Here is a 21,627-nt window from a genome sequence, read left to right as displayed (position 1 = left end):
GCAGCCAATGGCAGTGTCCACCTTTAGGTATAATGCCCGGAGCCGCTTGTGGATTTGATAAACCTGTAAGCTTTTCCACCTCCAATACCGCAAAAGAAACCCCACTTTAATCATCGACTAAAGTGGATCTGATTGAATAGAGCCTTAAACCAGGTTGAGGTTATACAATGCAGGTTTTCAAACATTGGAGTTCTGGGATCATCAGAAAGATAATCGGGTTCAGCGTTGGTTGCTAGCCAGTGTGGAGTACACCACTGTCCCAGCAGGCTCTCTGTGTGAGTCGGTGCTTCTGGGGCTGCGGAGTGTCTGTAGGTTAGCATACAGCTCAGTGGTATGGTTCTCATGAGGCTTGAAGTCCACTGTGGTGTAGACAATACTGCTCTCCTCCTGAAGGACATCCTGCATATTACATATTTAAATTCAGTTTTTCCAGTTTTTTCATAGTTTCATCAGTTGTTGTGCAATAACACTGAAACTAACATTGAAAGTGAGAACACGTGATCAGTCCCATTTCCTGATAGTTGCTGGTTGAAAAGACATTCTACACAGGACAGGACTTTCTAAAATCATCAGGTTTGCATGGGCAGAAGTGTCCCCACTTAGAACACTCCCAGAAAGTCCTATTGCTTGAGAAATATATTTTTGCCCATTTTAATTAAAAATCTATTACAGTAAAGGTACCTAATTCTTACGCACATATGTTTTGATGAGATAAAAACGGCAGCATTGGGACTTTAAGGTATACGTTATGAGTAGCAATACATATTTATAAGTAGTTAATAAACTGTTCAGTACGGGGCACACTACAGAAGACGTCAACAGGGAAAATACACAATGGCAACGTCAAGTTCAAACACAATAATTATTCTTTGGTTGTTGTTTCTGGGACAAAAGACATTTGACACTGAGTCACAGAGACAAAGTCCACCTTTAGCACTTACTGAGAGGATGTGTGCAGCTGAGTCACTGGAAGTTGCTCCACATTTCTCTGCGAAGAACGAGGTTATTACATCAATTTAAAAACAAAGAACAGACACAGTGCTTACAATTATTATTATTATTATTTTTAAATCATTGCTACTGGCTAAAAAAGGTCATAGCCTACGCATTTGAAAAATGATTTCAACATGAACAGCAATTCATCTATGAAACACTGAAGGTTTATCCTCTTACTTTTCGTGATGATTTTGTGATGAACCACAACAAGGACTACTGAGCTGATCACAATCACCATAGTGATGCAAAGACCTGCAGCTAGTGGTAAACCAAAGCTCCAGGGAACACTACCAGGTGAATTAGACAAACATGACAACATATTAACATAGGCATTAAAACGCTCCCAGAAATATGATCAACTACGAGGAATAATTAACCAGTGTTATAGGGAGAGATTGCACCTGGGGCTGTCACTGTGGTCCTTGGTGAAAACAGGCCCAGAGGTGTCTGATGAGGAAGAGAAGATGAAGGGGCTGATGGTTGACCTGACCGGAGGTCGAGGGGATACTGGACCGCTACGTCGACCACTATCTAAACAGAGACTGAGTTTAATAAGCACTCATTTCAATACAGTTATGTTGTTATTTAAAAAAAAGGTGACTTCCTCATCCTGTAGATTTATTTGTCTTCAACACTGACTGGTTTACAATATCACAGTTCCTAGAATACAACAGAATAACTTTCTAACCCCAGATGAAACTTCATATAAGATATGGTATGATTTATTTATGATCATTCTTACCAATCTGGAGGTTATAGTCTTTGTAGATATGATTCCATCCAATGGTGACAATAGCACACCTGTAGTCGCCAGTGTCCACTGGCTTTAAATTCCATATCACAACGTCCATTCCACCATTGTACTCGGTTGTGGATACTCTTCCCTCGTAGAAGTCGTTGACATATCCTCTGGTATTCACAATAACAGAAACTCCCCGAGGATATAGTTTAGAACAGAACTTCTCATAACCGTTGTAGAAAGGAGGAAAGACAAATCTCAGCAACGCTTGTCCATTCACCACCGTCCTCTGTTGTGCTTCCATCTCAGGGACATCTATCAAACAAACACACTAAGAAATTACAAACAAGCAGATTCTCCCCCCCCCACAAGAAAAAATACTAGTTAACTATATAATATTATACAGTACTTACTATAGAAATATATTAAAATGTAAATAAACTTAACGATCACATTTACATAAGTATTCAAACCCTTTTCTCAGTACTTTGTTGAAGCACCTTTGGCAGCGATTACAGCATTGAGTCTTCTTGGGTATGACACTACAAGCTTGGCACACCTGTATTTGGGGAGTTTCTCCCATTCCTCTCTGCAGATCCTCTCAAGCTCTGTCAGGTTGGATGGGGAATGTCGCTGCACAGCTATTTTCATGTTCGATCAGGTTCAAGTCCGGGCTCTGGCTGGGCCACTCGAGGACATTCATAGACTTGTCCTGAAGCCACTCCTGTGTTGTCTTGGCTGTGTGTTTAGGGTTGTTGTCCTGCTGGAAGGTGAACCTTCACCCCAATCTGAAGTCCTGAGCACTCTGGAGCAGGTTTTCATCAAGGATCTCTCTGTACATTGCTCCGTTCATCTTTCCCTCTACCCTGACTAGTCTTCCAGTCCCTGCCACTGAAAAGCATCCCCACAGCATGATGCTGCCACCACCATGATTCAATGTAGTGATGGTATTGTTCTGGTTTCCACCAGAAGTGATGTTTTGCATTCAGGCCAAAGAATTCAATCTTGGTTTCATCAGATCAGAGAATCTTGTGTCTCATGGTCTGAGAATCCTTTTGGTGCCTTTTGGCAAACTCCAAGCAAGCTGTCATGTTCCTTTTACTGAAGAGTGGCTTCCGTCTGGCCACTCTACCATAAAGGCCACTGTGTTCTTGGGGACCTTCAATGCTGCAGACATTTTTTGGTACCCTTCCCCAGATCTGTGCCTCGACACAATCCTGTCTCGGAGCTCCACGGACAATTCCTTCAACCTCATGGCTTGGTTTTTGCTCCGACATGCACTGTCAACTGTGTGACCATATATAGACAGGTGTGTGCCTTTCCAAATCATGTCCAAATCAATTGAATTTACCACAGGTGGACTCCTATCAAGTTGTAGAAACATCTCAAGGACGATCAAGTTGCATTGCAAAGGATCTTAATACTTATGTAAATAAGGTATTTGAATAAATTTGCACAAAAAAAAAATATATAAACTGTTTTTTTATTCTGTGTAGATTGATGAGGAAAAAACATTTAATACATTTTAGAATAAGGCTGTAACGTAACAAAATGTGGAAAAAGTCAAGGGGTCTGAATACTTTCTGAATGCACCCTGCCCTTTCCCCATATCTTATTTTGTGCCACCCATAAGTGAGAGACCTTACATGCCAAGTATAAAACATATTGTGTTGTCTACAGCTTATTGAAAAGAGAGAAGAATCCATTCAGACCCCAGTCCTACCTACAGGTTATGGAAAATGTGCTCTTTTAAGCCTCGTTACCATGGGCAGTTTGAAGGTTTTTGTTGCATATCTGATTAAAATCTGTTATTTTTCCTGCATTGTGAACAGCCAAAAAGCCATTTCAAGCCACCTTCCTACAGTGCCTTCAGAAATGAGTCATAACCCTTGACTTATTCCACATTGTTGTTTAACACCATGAGTTCAAAACTAATATATATATTTTTCCCTCACCCATCTACACGCAATACCTCATAATAAAAGTGAAAAGCTGTTTTAGATTTTTTTTGCACATACATTTTTTTATTTTTTTTATTTTTAATATTGAATTTACATAAGTATTCAGACCTGAGTCAATACATGTTAGAATCACCTTTGGCAGCGATTACAGCTGTGAGTCTTTCTGGTTAAGTCTTTAAGAGCTTTGCACATCTAGAATGTACAATATTTGCCCATTATTCTGTTCAAAATTCTTCAAGCTCTGTCAAATTGGTTGTTGATCATTGCTAGTCAACCATTTCAAAGTCTTGCCACAGATATTCAAGCAGATTTAAATCACAACTGTTTTAGGTTATTATCCTGCTGAAAGGTGAATTGTTCCCATGTCTGTTGGAAAGCAGACTGAACCAGGTTTTCCTCTAGGATGTTGCCAGTCCTTGGCTCTACTACGTTTATTTTTATCCTAAAAAACTCCCTAGTCCTTGCTGATGACAAGCATACCCATAACATGACGCAGCCAACACCATGGATTTGCCCCAAACATAAAGCTTTGTATTCAGGACAAAGTAAATTTCTTTGCCACATTTGCAGTTTTACTTCAGTGCCTTGTTGCAAACAGGATGCCTATTTTGGAATATTTGTATTCTGTACAGACTTCCTTCTTATCACTCTGTCATTTAGGTTAATATTGTGGAGTATCTAGAATGTTGTTGATCCATCCTCAGTTCTCATATCAAAGCCATTAAACTCTATAAACTGTTTTAAAGTCACCACTGGCCTCATGGTGAAATCCCTTTGTGGTTTCCTTCCTCTCCGGCAACTGAGTTAGGGAGGACACCTGTATCTTTGTAGTGACTGGGTGTATTGATACACCACCTGAAGTGTAATAAATAACTTCACCATGCTCAAAGGGATATTCAATGTCTGCTTTTTATTTTTACCCATCTACCAATAGGTGCCCTTCTTTGCGAGGCATTGGAAAACCTCCCTGGACTTTGTGGTTGAATCTGTTTGAAATGAAATGAACTGCTCGACTGAGGAACCTTAGAGCTAATTGTATGTGTCGGCTACAGACATGAGGTAGCCATTAAAAAATAAACACTATTATTGCACAGAGTGAGTCCATGCCATTAAAGGCGTTGGATACTTATTCACTCAAGACATTTCAGCTTTTCATTTTAAATTCATCTGTAAACATTTCCAAAAAAAAAACACAATTTCACTGACATTATGGGGTAATATGTAGGCCAGTGACACACAATCTCAATTGAGTCCATTTTTAAATTCAGTCTGTAACAAAACAAAAATGTGGAAAAGGTCAAGGGGTGTGAATTATTTTTGAATGCGCTGTACCTAACTAGCTCGTTAACTGCTGTGACTAAACAAAAAGGATTTGTTTTGAAAGTTGGATCATCTTTTTCCTTTGAGGCTTTAAACGTGTTTATACACTAATGATTTTGAACATTCAAAGCAACTGTGAAACTTCCTGTCGTTACTATGACAACTAGCGTAGCCGTGTCAGCAAATGACTGCTGTCTGAACACACACATCTAATTTGGTCATTTGTAAACTTGCTGTTCGGACAGTCAGTTGTCCAATATAGATTTTGAAAACAGAACAGATTAGAGCATTAAGGTCTGAAGTGTGAACAAGGATTTAGTATTTCTCCAGTAGGATTCCTGAAGGAGAAAGCCTCAATGCCAAAGATAATAATATATATTTTTATAAAACACTACAGTAAATACTAGTTATACCGCAAAGACACTACAGTAAATACTACAGTATAGTACAGTCTGCAAAAACACTACAGTATACTAGATAATTTTCTCATGTGGGTCTCTCACAAATTTTATATATATATATAATTTTATATATATTTATTTATTTAAATGTTAAATGAGACAAAACTGGATAAAATCTCACCTAATAGAAGAATCAAGAGAAAGAGAATCTTCATCTTCAGTCAAGTACTCACTGAGGCTGTGCAGCTGTCCCCACACATCCTAGTCACCAACCAAAAAAAGGCAACTGGAGTTGACAGGTCTTTTACTGTATTGTTCCGAGACCAGCCTTGTGATTAACTTCCTTCATTTTGGGGGGGTGTCTCTCTAACTTGTAATTTACAAGTTTCAGAACACTTATTATTGGCTTAGAGTAGAAGGATGATTGGTTGTACTGTTGTCACGGTACCAGCTCAGGTATCACAGTTTCAAGTAGTATCACAATACCTCTTGAATGTTTTTGTCATAGAAAAACAAAATTATCTGGTCAAAATGAAAGCATAAGAAAACAAAATCACAATAAGGGAAGTGAAAGATCTGACAGAATGTAGTAATGTGGCAGCTAGCCTAGCGATTAGAGCACTGAGCCAGAAACCGAAAGGTCACTGGTTTGAATCTTTGCGTTAACTCGGTGAAAAATCTGTCGATGTGCCCTTGAGCAAGGCACTTAACCCTAATTGCTCCTCTAAATCGCTCTGGATAAGAGCGTCTGCAAAATGATTCATATGTAAATGTTGTGATTTATTTGGCATCAGCTTTTAGCTTATTCAGCAATTTTCATTTAAGCAAATCATGGAACAAAATGCTTCATATGCAAAAAGATATGTACAAATGACCAAATGATTAATCACTCCTTTTAAACCACAAATCACAATCAACCCTGTAGTCTGACAGTCCTCCGATCCTCCAGAGGCAGTCTTCACACAGTCCATTTTAATTTCTTCTTTTGTGACATTGTCTTGCAAGTCAAAGCAGGTGTTGAGGAAACCACAGATCTTAAATAATTACAGAGTACGCCTACATACCAAAATAAACTATTCCCTATTTAGTGCACCAGTTTTGAAGGGCCCTGGTCAAAAGTAGTGCACTATGTAGGAAATAGGGTGGCATTTCAGACAGTCTAGATCATCCAACCGTGTGTAACTTTGTTCTTTAATGTACATCAGCCCCTATTGATTAACTTAGAAGCGACGGGTACAATATTTAGAATTTACAAAAGCTTCTGTTTATAGATCTACTTAACAGTGAGAGTTCATCTATTCAACACTCCCACTATGAGTGATAGATCTACCAGCCACTAGAATCCTCTCTAGGGCTGCTTCTTTCATCCCAGGTATCTGAAGCACGGCAGAGCTCCTAGAGAGTAGAGCAGTGGGTTCTGGGTATCTGAAGCACGGCAGAGCTCCTAGAGAGTAGAGCAGTGGGTTCTGGGTATCTGAAGCACGGCAGAGCTCCTAGAGAGTAGAGCAGTGTGTTCTGGGTATCTGAAGCACGGCAGAGCTCCTAGAGAGTAGAGCAGTGGGTTCTGGGTATCTGAAGCACGGCAGAGCTCCTAGAGAGTAGAGCAGTGTGTTCTGGGTATCTGAAGCACGGCAGAGCTCCTAGTGAGTAGAGCAGTGGGTTCTGGGTATCTGAAGCACGGCAGAGCTCCTAGTGAGTAGAGCAGTGGGTTCTGGGTATCTGAAGCACGGCAGAGCTTCTAGAGAGTAGAGCAGTGTGTTCTAGGGGATGGACCTAGGCAAGACCCTGCCAAGATTTGCCAATCTTGATCGCATAATGAGTAGCGGTTTTGGATGATTTTACACAATGATTTTTAGATTCTCTGCAGTCTCGCTCGGGCCGATCCTGTCAAACCATGCTGGAGGTCACTGGTCATCGTGGTTCCACCGTACTAGTCCTGCACTACATACGGACATCAGGCAGCCAATAGTAGACATCATACTAGGAGACAAGTCCGCAATCACAGAGAGCCATCCCTCCCGACTTCCATCCGTCCAACAGAGGGTCTCTACTCATCGGTGAAGGTGATGACATCATACTGGATTCCCTGCTGCTGTAGCTGCTCCAGCTGTTCTTGTGTGGCCTCTGTATAGACCGTCTGGGTCTGTTGCAAGGCTGCATCTGCTACCGCTGGAACAGAGAGGGAGGGAGAGCAGGTAGTGTTAATAAACTGACAAGAGAACAACCACTTCAAAGGTTCTCAACCTCCAGTTCTTGAGCCCTTTTGTTCCAGCCCGTCCCCTCTAAAACCACTGATTCAAATAATCAACAAATCCTGGTGTTACGTATAGAGAACACGAGGATTTGTATTTAACTAGGCACGTCAGTTAAGAACAAATTCTTATTTTACAGTGACGGCCTACCCCGGTCAAACCTTCCCTTAACCCGGATGAAGCTGGGCCAATTGTGCGCCGCCCTGTGGGACTCCCGATCACGGCTGGTTGTGATACAGCAGGGGATCGAACCAGGGTCTGTAGTGACGCTTTTAGCACTGAGGTGCAGTGCCATAGACCGCTGCGCCACTCAGAAGCCCTCGGGATAACATGAACTAGGTGTTGCAAGGACTGAACCAGGTGTTGCTACAGGGTTGGAAGGACTGAACCAGGTGTTGCTATAGGGTTGGAAGGACTGAACCAGGTGTTGCTACAGGGTTGGAAGGAAAGCCTGCACATCCCGTAGCTGGCAGGAGTTGAGAACCCTGGTCAAATGTATGAAGCAGACAGCGTGTATGAAGCAGACCGCGTGTATGAAGCAGACCGCGTGTATGAAGCAGACAGCGTGTATGAAGCAGACAGCGTGTATGAAGCAGACAGCGTGTATGAAGCAGACCGTGTGTTAACATACCAGTAACAGCAGAGTGTTCAGCAACCTCCAGGTCCTCAGGACTGACCATCTGTTGTTCTGAACTGATGGGAAGATACTGGATCTGTCCGTCGTGACTCAGGGCAATCTGCAAGACAGTTTGACAAACAGTTAACAATCTAACATACGGTTTTCAAACAAAAGAGTAAGCAATGCACATGCAGTGCATTCAGAAAGTATTCAGACCCCTTGAGTTTTCCACATTATGTTACTTTACAGATTTATTGTAAAGTTCAATCTTGCCTTCATCAGAGGAGAGAATATTGTTTCTCATGGTCTGAGAATCCTTTAGGTGCCTTTTGTAAACTCCAAGCGGGTTGCCATGTGCCTTTTACTGAGGAGTGGCTTCCGTCTGGCTACACTACCATAAAGGCCTGATTGGTGGAGTGCTGCAGAGATGGTTGTCCTTCTGGAAGGTTATCCCATCTCCACAGAGGAACTCTAGAGCTCTGTCAGAGTGACCATCAGGTTCTTGCTCACCTCCCTGACCAAGGCCCTTCTCCCCTGATTGCTCAGTTTGGCTGGGCGGCCAAATGTAGGAAGAGTCTTGGTGGTTCCAAACTCCATTTAAGAAAGATGGAGGCCACTGTGTTCTTGGGACCTTCAATGCTGCAGAAATGTTTTGGTACCCTTCCCCAGATCTGTGCCTTGACACAATCCTTTCTTTCTCAGAGCTCTACGGACAATTCCTTCAACCTCATGGCTTGGTTTTTGCTCTGACATTCACTGTCAACTGTGGGACCTTATAAAAAGAGAGGTGTGTGACTTTCCAAATCATGTCCAATCAATTGAATTTACCACAGGTGGACTCCAATCAAGTTGTAGAAACATCTCAAGGAGGATCAATGGAAACGTGATGCACCTGAGCTCAATTTCGTGTCTCATAGCAACGGGTCTGAATACGTATGTAAATAAGATATGTTTTTAAAAAATTATACATTTGCAAAAAATTCTAAAAACCTGTTTTCACTTTGTCATTATGGGGTTTTGTGTGTAGATCCATTTTAGAATAAGGCTGTAACATCACAAAATTTGGAAAAAGGTCAAGTGGTCTGAATACTTTCCGAAGGCACTGTATAGCACCTTTCCATGACATAATTATACTGAAATAAATATTTATTCTGGATTGAGTAATTTTGTTTTTGGGGGTCCTCTCTCCCTCACCTGTTGCTCCTGCAGGAAGGCCCCATCATGCTCATACTGGATGATCTGGCCATCTGACATCTGGATGTGGTTCCCGTCTGCTAGCACCACGTACTCCTGGGGTAGGAAGTGTTGGACTCCATCCTGAGAGATGATATACTGGACCTGGGAGGGCGAAGGAGGAGGATTAGACCTGGGAGCGAGAAGGAGGAGAACTAGACCTGGGAGGGCGAAGGAGGGGATTTAGACTTGGGAGGGCGAAGGAGGAGGATTAGACCTGGGAGCGAGAAGGAGGAGAACTAGACCTGGGAGGGCGAAGGAGGAGAATTAGATTGTCACTGTCTGTCCCGTCTCTATATCATACTGTTACAGTGTCTTCGGAAAGTATTCAGAACCCTCAACTTTTTCCACATTTTGTTACGTTTCAGCCTGATTCTAAAATAGATTAAATAAATAATTACTCCTCGTCAATCTACAAACGATACCCCATAATGGCATCACAATACCCCATAATGACATCACAATACCCCATAATAAATAAACAGGATGCACCTGAGCTCAATTTCAAGTCTCATAGCAAAGGGTCTGAATACTTATGTAAGTAAGGTATTTCTGTTTTCGCTTTGCCATTATGACGTATTGTGTCTCGTAGATTGATGAGGAATTATAATGTTTTGGTCCATTTTAGAATAAGGCTGTAAAGTAACAAAATGTGGAAGAAGTCAAGAGGTCTGAATACTTCCCGAATACACTGTAAGTAGTCATAACGAGCTCCATTTGTAAAGGAATCTACTGTATGTATCTAGCAGAGGAGGCTGGTGGGTAGAAGTATAGGAGGACGGGCTCATTGTAGTGGCTGGAATGGAACGGATGGAAAGATATCGAACACATGGAAACCATGTGACCGTCCTCCTATATCTCTATCCACTAGCCACCTCTGGTATCTAGATATAGCTCTATCTACAGCAGGGGTATCAAACATCCAGTACGACAGGGGGTCCAATCCGGCCCGCGGTTGGTTTGAGTAAAAGACCCCCCCCAGTTTGACACCCCTGATCTACAGTGTACATCACCCCCCAGTTTGACACCCCTGATCTACAGTGTACATCACCCCCCAGTTTGACACCCCTGATCTACAGTGTACATCACCCCCCAGTTTGACACCCCTGATCTACAGTGTACATCACCCCCCAGTTTGACACCCCTGATCTACAGTGTACATCACCCCCCAGTTTGACAACCCTGATCTACAGTGTACATCACCCCCCCAGTTTGACACCCCTGATCTACAGTGTACATCACCCCCCAGTTTGACACCCCTGATCTACAGTGTACATCACCCCCCAGTTTGACACCCCTGATCTACAGTGTACATCACCCCCCCAGTTTGACACCCCTGATCTACAGTGTACATCAGTCACCTGGTTGTCTCCTGTCATGTACTGTAACGTCTGTCCGTCCACTGTGGTGATCTGCTGAATGTACGTGGCCTCCTCTTGGTCTTCCAGGCCTTGTTCCTGGGACACTATGATGTGGTCCTGACCCAAGGTTTGTTCCTGGGACATGATGATGTGGTCCTGACCCAGGCCTTGTTCCTGGGACATTATGATGTGGTCCTGACCCAAGGCTTGTTCCTGGGACACTATGATGTGGTCCTGACCCAAGGCCTGTTGTAGCTGCTCTGGGCTGATAGTCTGTCCTGCCTGCAGAGCTGCTGGAGACACACAGGGACAAAGACCAGGTCAGACAATGGGCTAATGGCTACCATACAATAACATTAAAATGTGAGCATTTCAAACCACCTTTGGGGGAGCTATGTGTATTGCCCTAGGGTGTGTGTACAGTATATCAACCAGAATGTCAGATGGTATGGATGGAGATTGACATATTCAACCAGTGAAATGATCTGTGTATGTGTGCTAGTGTATAGGCTCTTAAGTATGGTTCCCTTACACTGTAGCGTGGCGAGAGCCTCCTCGTCACTGTTAACTATGATGGTCTGCTGGGAGCCTGCACCAGAGCGGCTCTTCTTTGTCGGAGGGTCCTGGCTGTGGAGTCGCTCCATATGGAACTTGAGGTGGCCGTTACGGTTAAACCTGAAAGAATAACATGGATATTCACTAAATCATGAGTCACCATTCTCTACCCTTCTGCTCCAGGTGTGCACTTTTTCACATCCCCTCAAGATTTTTTTTTTTATATTTTTTTTAAAGGAAAGTACTGGTGTAAGAAATATGGGGGAACCTTTCTCTTGCCCAGTGGTTCCCATACCTTTTGGAACTGTGACACAACTGTCATGCCCTCCATCTCATCTGATCCATACTGCAAATCATCACTTTTCAGTACAAACTTAGTAAAAAAAAAAAATAAAAAAAATAAAAGATTAAGTAGGGTTGATTTGAACTATTGTTATAGCTCCTTACTCATGATGATTCATTTGTGTGTACCCCTTTAAGAGCGTCCGGCGAATACGCAATATAATAACTTGATATGCACGGGTCTTTACTTTTGAACGATTTGGGCTTGAGACGAGCGGCTTTCTGCTTCGTAAAAAGGTCCCACCGTGATGGATACATTTATTTGATTAGGCTGGCACAGCTAAACCTAAAATCAGACTTGCTAATGGTTCTTACAGGCGAAGTAAAAATTATACAAAATTACTTGACTTGTGATGCGGAACAGCCTCTCACACGTGTGCCTGGCTATTCTAGGAGGGATTTTTCCTTCTAGGGTCACTGGTTCTCCTAAATAAATAGTTAACCATTTATAAGTGCGTGTTCAGATTAGGGAAAGTGTCAGAGCACACCTCCTAGTTCCTCAAGGCATTCCTCATAGTTCCTCAGGGCACACCTCATAGTTCCTCAAGGCCCACCTCATAGTTCCTCAGGGCACACCTCATAGTTCCTCAGGGCACACCTCATAGTTCCTCAGGACACACCTCATAGTTCCTCAAGGCACACTTCATAGATCCTCAAGGCACACCATCACACCATCACTGCTTTAGCTTATGTTTACACCAATCAATGCCTGTGTAGGGAATTGCTTCAGTGCACTGTATCTATAATCCTTAATAGAACAAGAGAAATCTGCAATCTGACTGTCTTTGGGTACATACCTCTGTCCACAGATCTGGCAGGTGAAGGGCTTCTCGTTGGTATGCGTCATCATGTGTCTCCTCAGATCCTTCTTGTTCTTGGAGGCAAAGCTGCAGCTGGGACACTTGTGAGGTCTCAGGTAGGCATGCATGACCATGTGGGTCTGGGGAAAGGAATGGGACATGGGAAATGCTTTGGAAGTAGTTGTAGCTCAGGACAAGGTCAATGCTGCCTTTACAGGCTGTAAACGATACATTCAACCTCTATCTATGTGGTGACTGTCAAAAGTCTTCCCTCGTGCCCCATCTCCTAGCCATCCCCCATCTCCTAGCCTCCCCCCGTGCCCAGTCTCCTAGCCGCCCCCCCGTGCCCCATCTCCTAGCCGCCCCCCAACTCTCCTAGCCGCCCCCCGTGCCCCATTTCCTAGCCGCCCCTCATCTCCTAGCTGCCCCCGTGCCCCATCTCCTAGCCGCCCCCCCGTGCCCCATTTCCTAGCCCCCGTGCCCCTTCTCCTAGCCTCCCCCATCTCCTAGCCCCCGTGCCCCATCTCCTAGCCGCCCCCGTGCCCCATCTCCTAGCCGCCCCCGTCTCCTAGCCACCCCCCGTCCCCATTTCCAGCCCCCCCGTGCTAGCCTCCCCATCTCCTAGCCCCCCGTGCCCCATCTCCTAGCCTCCCCCATCTCCTAGCCCCCCGTGCCCCATCTCCTAGCCCCCCCCATCTCCTAGCCGCCCCCCGTGCCGCCCCCCATCTCCTAGCCGCCTGCCCCATCCCCATCTCCTAGCCGCCCCCCCGTGCCCCATCTCCTAGCCGCCCCCATCTCCTAGCCCCCCCCGTGCCCCATCTCCTAGCCGCCCCCCGTGCCCCATCTCCTACCCTTGTTTTGAAAAGGCATTGGAGGAGAACGTTTCAGCCCCTCAGACCTTCTCCTCAAGGAGGCAAGGATGAGAAAAATCAAGAAAAACCCTTTTGAGATTTACCATGTAATTCACCATGTAATTAAAATGTCTCAAAGCTGATCAAAGATAGTTTACCCCCCCACCTTGACAACTGGCCAGGAGGAGGCAGTGAAGTCACAGTCGGGACACTTAAAGGTGGAGGGGTCGATATGGGCCCTCTTGTGGTTCTCCATGTCACTGCGGCCGTGGAACGACTCCATGCAGATACGACAGGAGAACCTCTTAGGGTTGAGCTGGTTCTGCTGGGGAGAACCCACCATGGAGGGAGAACCCGGGGCCTCACTGCTCAGCTGGAGAGAGAGTGAGAGAAAGAAAGAGAGCATGAGGATGAGACTTATCAGAACGCAGACTTCTGGGGTGGACTTGGTTCTGATATCCTCCCTCTGTCTAGATGCCCCAGGGTGAGACGGCTTTCTGCAGCCTAATACGAGGCATAAACTACATGACTTCTAAAATCTTAACAACTTGGACCTGCTCACATTTCCTTGATCCCAGATCTTTCCTTCCGCCCATCCTAAACCCCAGGATGTGGTGTGCTCACTTTACACCATGACTCCCTAGTTGATTCTGCCCTGCGTTTCTCAGGTGTCGTAGGAGAAAAAAAGAAAAAAGAAAAAAAAGAGGTGGAAATTATGGACCAGCCAATGGTTGGGCAGACGTGGACAATATGGACGTTTGATTCCACAGAGTGAATTAGAGGTCATATAAAATATTGAATAATATTAATATTGAAAAGCCAGCAGTGTTCTCTCCACAGCTCCACCAGTCTGTCTCCCATCACTTCAGTCCACACGGTGCCTTGCTGCTGCTAGTTGTTGTTGATGATGATGACTTCCTCTTCACCGTCGTCGTTTTGGTCTCACATGCTGAGTGCTCATTGGCTATTGGCAGTAGCCCTTTGCCCAATTGCGAGTCGTAGCGCTGTTCAGACTACAAAATCACACCACCAACATTTCTGACATGTCTGAAAATGTACTAAAAATCGGGACATCCGACAGAAGTCTGGAGAACGGAACAGCCGTCATCAACGTGTACCTGACCCGCTCATACTACACGAGACCCGATGTACTGATCCTAGCCCAAGTTCACAGGATTTCACCCCAATCATGAAAATAAGTCTGGAACGGCAAAATCGTCTAGTTCAACCGTACTAAAATCTTCCACTGATGACCTTTCAGCCATCTTCTGTTCAACCGAACAGAACCAAAAAGCCACAATCCTGACCACATGGTTTGGTATAAAGCTGAGGGATGGGACTGGATAAATGTAAGCACTCATAGACAGAGCTATGGATGCGGTGGTTCCCTTCAGGCTTACCTCGACCTGCTGCAGCACCCCATCCCCTAGGCCGGAGGTCAGGTAGTACTTTTCTCCATTCTCTCTGACTATTTCTGTTCCCTCCTCCTCTTCTTCCATAGGCTGAGGACTCCCCTCGCCACTGCTGAAAACACAACACACACACGTATAGGAACGCAGTGAAAACAAGGGAGTGCTTCCTGAACTTCCTGAACTTGTCCAATGAGAGCAGAGGATTTTTTCTCTCACATTGCTCTACTAAACACGACCCTGGTGAGACCATGGTGTTGTACCTGTACCCAGGTCCGGTGCTGTGGATCTCCTCTGTAGCTTGTTCCACCTGTTCCAACACACTGAAGCCTTCTGCCCCCTCATAGGCCTGGATGGCCACCTGGGTGATCTCTCCATTCTCATTGGTCTCTGCCTCATAACCCTCCTGCACATCCTGGACCTAATGGATCATTATGTGGGTGATTAACATTTTGATTGTGTGAAAAACAATGATGAATACCAACAAACAGAACAGACAACAAACCCAGTCGACACCACACAAAGTCATCTAGAAGTAATAAGGCCCATGATAAATCAAACGCCCATGATAAATCAAACGCCCATGATAAATCAAACGCCCATGATAAATCAAACGCCCATGATAAATCAAACGCCCATGATAAATCAAACGCCCATGATAAATCAAACGCCCATGATAAATCAAACGCCCATGATAAATCAAACGCCCATGATAAATCAAATGCCCATGATAAATCAAACGCCCATGATAAATCAAATGCCCATGATAAATCAAATGCCCATGATAAATCAAATGCCCATGATAAATCAAATGCCCATGATAAATCAAATGCTAAAAAGAAACTGCAGCAAATATACAATAATCATAGTATACAATAATAACAGTATTCAACAATATACAATAATAACAGTATACAACAATATACCATAATAGTATACAATAATATATCATAATAATAGTATATCATAATAATAAATCATAATATCATAAAAAAAAGAAAAACATAATAGTATACAATAATATAAATAGTATATAATTAATATATAAAATAATAGTATATAATAAATCATAATAATAGTATACTATAATAATGTATATAATAATATATAATAATAATAATAGTATACTAAAATAATAAATCATAATAATATACAATAATATATCATAATAATAGTATACAATAACATATAATAATAATATACAATAATATATCATAATAATAGTATACAATGATATGATAATAGTATATAATAATATATCATAATAATAGTATACTATAATAATAGTATACAATAATATACAATAATATTATAATATATTATAATAATAGTATATCATAATTTATTATAATAGTATACTATAATAAGTATCTAATAATAATAGTATATAATAATATATTATAATAGTATATAATATACAATAATATATCATAATAATAGTATACTATAATAATAGCATATAATATCATAATACTAGTATATAATAATATATGTCATAAATGTACCTCCTGCACCAGGGTCTCGCCGGTCTCAGACACGTGAAAGGTCACTACTTTTTGCCCTCCCCCTGTCGCCGAGGTAACGCCCGTCCAGGAGCCTGCTTCTAGAACATTGGAGTCAGACGACTTCAACACCTGTACCTGAGGTGACAGACAGAAAGGCTGCTCATAGACAGAAACTAGATGCATTCCTATTCACGCAGACCATAGCATGTCTACTGCTCCTTAGGTGGATAGGTCAAAAAAGCATGGATCGGTCAACTAACCATGGATCGGTCAACTAACCATGGATCGGTCAACTAACCATGGATTGTCAGATAGACGGCAGGAGAGAACCTTGTCAGGATGTAAAACCAAAGCTTTGGGCAGTACCTGCAGTGAGTTTCCCACCAGCTCTCTGGCGTTGCTCATATTCAACAGCAGATCCAAAGCATTCTGGGCTGACAGGTCTGAGTTTCCGGCTGTGGAGATGGAGAGAGAGTCTCAGACATGGTTCAGTCATGCCTTACACTCAATATACTATACAGGACATGCAAATGTTCTTAATGTGTTTGGAGGAGATCAACTGACCAATTTCTGTTGAGACAATACATTTATATTGAGCCATAAAAATGTATTTTTCCCTCCATGTCATTTGTTTCTGTCCTTTTGTATGGCAGGAATCACTGACCCTGTTCGTAGATGATGGTGGTGTTTCCCATTGCATCTTGGGAGACTGAGGCGTTCTGCATTGTCTGCATGGCTTGTAGTGTATCAGGATCCACCGCCAGCTAACACAGGGAAAAAAAACAGTCACAGGCCTGCAGCTTTTCTATTCAGAACCTGCAGCTTTTCAAATTCCAAAGCATAGAAATGCAAGAGAAGCTCATCAAGCCTGTTTACAGATCAGTTTGTGATGTCATAGGAGTTGGCTAATCAACCCTAACAGATCTGGGACCAGGCTATGCCTGTAATCAACCCTAACAGATCTGGGACCAGGCTATGCCTGTAATCAACCCTAACAGATCTGGGACCAGGCTATGCCTGTAATCAACCCTAACAGATCTGGGACCAGGCTATGCCTGTAATCAACCCTAACAGATCTGGGACCAGGCTATGCATTTAATCAACCCTAACAGATCTGGGACCAGGCTATGCCTGTAATCAACCCTAACAGATCTGGGACCAGGCTACGCATCTAATCAACCCTAACAGATGTGGGACCAGGCTGAGCAAATCAACCCTAACAGAGGTGGGACCAGGCATGGTGGCATCTAAATCAACCCTAACAGATCTGGGAATGGTATGCCTGTAATCAACCCTAACAGATCTGGGAAGAATACGCATCTAATCAACCCTAACAGATGTGGGACCAGGCTAGCAATCTAATCAAAATAAAACAGATGTTGGGAAGGCTATGCATCTAATCAACCCTAACAGATGTGGGACCAGGCTATGCATCTAATCAACCCTAACAGATGTGGGACTTAAGGCTAGTGCATCTAATCAAGTAACAGATGTGGGACCAGGCTATGCATCTAATCAACCCTAACAGATGTGGGACCAGGCTATGCATCTAATCAACCCTAACAGATGTGGGACCAGGCTATGCATCTAATCAACCCTAACAGATCTGGGACCAGGCTATGCATCTAATCAACCCTAACAGATCTGGGACCAGGCTATGCATCTAATCAACCCTAACAGATCTGGGACCAGGCTATGCATCTAATCAACCCTAACAGATCTGGGACCAGGCTATGCCTGTAATCAACCCTGACAGATCTGGGACCAGGCTATGCCTGTAATCAACCCTGACAGATCTGGGACCAGGCTCTCCAGACGTACTATAGTGTTCTGTAGGCCCGGTGTGTCGTCATGTTGCTGTTTGAGTTCCTCTATCTGTTGCTGGGTGAAGAAGGGTCTCCTCCTCCGCCTGACGGGCTCCTCAGGGTGCGTAGCGCTCCACTCCTCAAACGCCTCCGGGTGGCGACACTGGACGTGCAGACGCAGGTTCTTACGGTGCTTCGTCATGAAGTGGCACATCTCACAGGAGAACGGTTTCTCTCCTGGGAGGAAGAAATGTTTTACACACGGAAACACGCATTAGCCACTGAGAGGCACAGGGTCAGTCTCAGTGCAGCGCCCCCTGGATGGAGAGCAATTAAGGGGTTGAGTGCCATAATCAAGGGCAGAATGACAGGAGATCAGAGACCAGCAGTTCAGTTCCCACTGTACACTAGGCCTGTGGTTTGAACCAGCAACCTTTTGGCTACTGCTCCGTCTCGCTAGCCTCTAGGCTAGCTACTGTGCCAACTGTCATCAAATCATTAGTGACTCACCTGTGTGTTTGATGGCCAGATGTGAGACCAGGAAGTCCTCTTTAGAGGTGGAGTATTTACAGTAGTCACATTTAAAGGGCCGGTCGTTGGTGTGGGACAGCTGGTGGTTGAGCAAGAGCTTCTTGTTGTCACAGTCATAGTCACAGAACTCACACTTGAACCTGGAATAGAAACATGCATTAGATCGCAGATCGCAGGCTAAGGGGATACGTTCCGCTAAGGAGCTACGTTCCGCTAAGGGGCTATCGCTAAGGGGCTACGTTCCGCTAAGGGGCTACGTTCCGCTAAGGGGATACGTTCCGCTAAGGGGCTATGCTCCGCTAAGGGGCTACGTTCCGCTAATAGGGATATGTTCCGCTAAGAGGCACGATGAAAATGGCACTACATCCTGTACTGACCTGCTGTTGTCAACACTCTGGATGTGTGTGAGGAGATGCATCTTGAACGTATATCTCTTCTTGAAGGACTTCCCACACTGAAGTCAAAGCACAAATGAAAACCTGAGATTGTAACTAGAAAAACATGATTGATTTGAGTGGATTATTGGAATGGTTAATGGTGACAGTGATTAACCATTCCAATAATACACAGGTCTCCTCATTCACATTTAAAAACAAAGTTGATAATTAAATTACTTTCTTGTACATGCGTGTGTGTGAGCGTGCGTATGTGTGTCTCAGTGCTGTTACCTTGTCACACATGTGTGGTTTCTCGGTACTGTGTGTCTTCATGTGCTGAGTGAGTCTCTTCTGCATGGGGTAGACTCTGTGGCACACTGGACACGGGAACGACAACACCTTAGATACCTGCTGAGAGTCAGACAGACCACACTGGACACGGGAACGACAACACCTTAGATACCTGCTGAGAGTCAGACAGACCACACTGGACACGGGAACGACAACACCTTAGATACCTGCTGAGAGTCAGACAGACCACACTGGACACGGGAACGACAACACCTTAGATACCTGCTGAGAGTCAGACAGACCACACTGGACACGGGAACGACAACACCTTAGATACCTGCTGAGAGTCAGACAGACCACACTGGACACCTTTGTCCTATCGTGATTATGTACCCCAAAAATATTGTGATATGAGATTCTATTGCCCCCATTGGTCCCCCCCCCAAAAAAAGAATTCTCAGCTAAAATGACAGTTGGGCTGTAGTGCAAAATCGCTACAGCAACGAGACAGATCCTGACATCTTATGTTTTTTAAAGCCTGGCAAGTCCAAGCAATGGCAAATCTGTTCTAATGATTATTTCTGGTGGAGGAGCAGAACAGGTGTGTCGGTGTCTGTGTGGCACACACCTGATGTAGAAGTAACTGTCTGGTGAGCAACAGTCTGTCTTACCATAGTGAGCTAGGTTATAGGACTACATCATGGTGAGGAACAGTGTCTCACCGTAGTGAGCTAGGTTATAGGACTACATCATGGTGAGGAACAGTGTCTCACCATAGTGAGCTAGGTTATAGGACTACATCATGGTGAGGAACAGTCTGTCTCACCATAGTGAGCTAGGTTATAGGACTACATCATGATGAGGAACAGTGTCTTACCGTAGTGAGCTAGGTTATAGGACTACATCATGGTGAGGAACAGTGTCTCACCGTAGTGAGCTAGGTTATAGGACTACATCATGGTGAGGAACAGTGACTGTCTGGTGAGGAAGTCTGTCTCACCGCAGTGAGCTAGGTTATAGGACTACATCATGATGAGGGACAGTGTCTCACCGTAGTGAGCTAGGTTATAGGACTACATCATGGTGAGGAACAGTGTCTTACCGTCTCACCATAGTGAGCTAGGGGGCTACGTTCCGCTAAGGGGCTACGTTCCGCTAAGGGGCTATCGCTAAGGGGCTACGTTCCGCTAAGGGGCTACGTTCCGCTAAGGGGCTACGTTCCGCTAAGGGGCCGCTAAGGGGCTACGTTCCGCTAAGGGGCCACGTTCCACTAAGGGGCTACGTTCCACTAAGGGGCTACGTTCCACTAAGGGGCTACGTTCCGCTAAGGGGTTACGTTCCGCTCAAGGGGATACGTTCCGCTACATCATGGGGCTGACGTTCCGCTAAGGGGATACGTTATAGGACTACATCATGGTGAGGAACAGTGTCTCACCGTAGAGAGCTAGGTTATAGGACTACATCATGGTGAGGAACAGTGACTGTCTGGTGAGGAAGTCTGTCTCACCATAGTGAGCTAGGTTATAGGACTACATCATGATGAGGAACAGTGTCTCACCATAGTGAGCTAGGTTATAGGACTACATCATGGTGAGGAACAGTGTCTCACCGTAGTGAGCTAGTTTATAGGACTACATCATGGTGAGGAACAGTGTCTCACCGTAGTGAGCTAGGTTATAGGACTACATCATGGTGAGGAACAGTCTGTCTTACCATAGTGAGCTAGGTTATAGGACTACATCGTGGTGAGGAACAGTGTCTCACCATAGTGAGCTAGGTTATAGGACTACATCATGGTGAGGAACAGTCTGTCTTACCATAGTGAGCTAGGTTATCGGACTACATCGTGGGCTGGATAGTAGAAGTCTGGATAGTAGCAGGTTATAGTAGCAGTCTGGATAGTAGCAGTCTACCGTCTTTACAATTGGATAATAATTGCTTTTCTGGCCCGTCTGGATAATTTCTGGATAGAAAAGTCTTACTATGGTAACTGAATATTCATAGATTTAAAAAGGGGGAAATACTTACTGACTCAGACTTTGTTTTCCTGTGGACGGAAGAAAAATAAGTTACGGTTGATGATTGAACTGTATTTTTAATTTTTTAGATCAAGTCAATCAATCTGAAATCTTAAAAAACAGTAAATGTACTGTAGGTCTGGCGAGTTGTATTGAGCTCACAGGGGAATGGCCCACATGGTGGCAGGAGAGAGCATACTGGTTCTGGTTGTGTACTGCGGAGTACCCTGATCACATCCTGTGTGTGTGTGTGTATGTGCC

General features: G+C 44.1%; 2 protein-coding genes across 4 annotated transcripts in view; both read right to left on the bottom strand.

The window, feature by feature from the left end:
• The window catches only part of LOC112216401, a 6,222-nt gene extending 175 nt beyond the window's left edge, over positions 1 to 6,047 (bottom strand). Inside the window, exons 1-6 of the mRNA XM_024376376.2 lie at positions 5,599 to 6,047; positions 1,739 to 2,050; positions 1,398 to 1,527; positions 1,174 to 1,283; positions 942 to 988; positions 1 to 399 (exon numbers count right to left, since the gene is read on the bottom strand). The exon at positions 1 to 399 is cut by the window's left edge and continues 175 nt beyond it. Coding sequence (XP_024232144.1) covers positions 220 to 399; positions 942 to 988; positions 1,174 to 1,283; positions 1,398 to 1,527; positions 1,739 to 2,050; positions 5,599 to 5,632 — 813 coding nt within the window. The 5' untranslated portion in view covers positions 5,633 to 6,047 and the 3' untranslated portion in view covers positions 1 to 219. The remainder of the gene's footprint in view (positions 400 to 941; positions 989 to 1,173; positions 1,284 to 1,397; positions 1,528 to 1,738; positions 2,051 to 5,598) is intronic.
• A 924-nt stretch (positions 6,048 to 6,971) lies between these two features.
• The window catches only part of znf335 (zinc finger protein 335), a 31,528-nt gene continuing 16,872 nt past the window's right edge, over positions 6,972 to 21,627 (bottom strand). The window contains exons 14-30 of one of the 3 annotated variants that reach the window (XM_042299734.1): positions 21,377 to 21,395; positions 19,349 to 19,468; positions 19,058 to 19,134; positions 18,660 to 18,820; positions 18,166 to 18,386; positions 17,009 to 17,108; positions 16,711 to 16,799; positions 16,345 to 16,479; positions 15,103 to 15,260; positions 14,831 to 14,954; positions 13,597 to 13,803; positions 12,577 to 12,719; positions 11,415 to 11,557; positions 10,883 to 11,175; positions 9,483 to 9,626; positions 8,301 to 8,406; positions 6,972 to 7,586 (exon numbers count right to left, since the gene is read on the bottom strand). In XM_042299734.1, coding sequence (XP_042155668.1) covers positions 7,465 to 7,586; positions 8,301 to 8,406; positions 9,483 to 9,626; positions 10,883 to 11,175; positions 11,415 to 11,557; positions 12,577 to 12,719; positions 13,597 to 13,803; positions 14,831 to 14,954; positions 15,103 to 15,260; positions 16,345 to 16,479; positions 16,711 to 16,799; positions 17,009 to 17,108; positions 18,166 to 18,386; positions 18,660 to 18,820; positions 19,058 to 19,134; positions 19,349 to 19,468; positions 21,377 to 21,395 — 2,362 coding nt within the window. In that variant the 3' untranslated portion in view covers positions 6,972 to 7,464. The remainder of the gene's footprint in view (positions 7,587 to 8,300; positions 8,407 to 9,482; positions 9,627 to 10,882; positions 11,176 to 11,414; positions 11,558 to 12,576; positions 12,720 to 13,596; positions 13,804 to 14,830; positions 14,955 to 15,102; positions 15,261 to 16,344; positions 16,480 to 16,710; positions 16,800 to 17,008; positions 17,109 to 18,165; positions 18,387 to 18,659; positions 18,821 to 19,057; positions 19,135 to 19,348; positions 19,469 to 21,376; positions 21,396 to 21,627) is intronic. The other 2 variants (XM_042299736.1, XM_042299735.1) reach the window with 2 other exon arrangements.

This window comes from Oncorhynchus tshawytscha, linkage group LG16, assembly GCF_018296145.1.
Source record: "Oncorhynchus tshawytscha isolate Ot180627B linkage group LG16, Otsh_v2.0, whole genome shotgun sequence".
NCBI lineage: Eukaryota > Metazoa > Chordata > Actinopteri > Salmoniformes > Salmonidae > Oncorhynchus > Oncorhynchus tshawytscha.
Note: the sequence above shows the minus strand (reverse complement) of the source record. Positions and strands in the feature narration are given on the sequence as shown.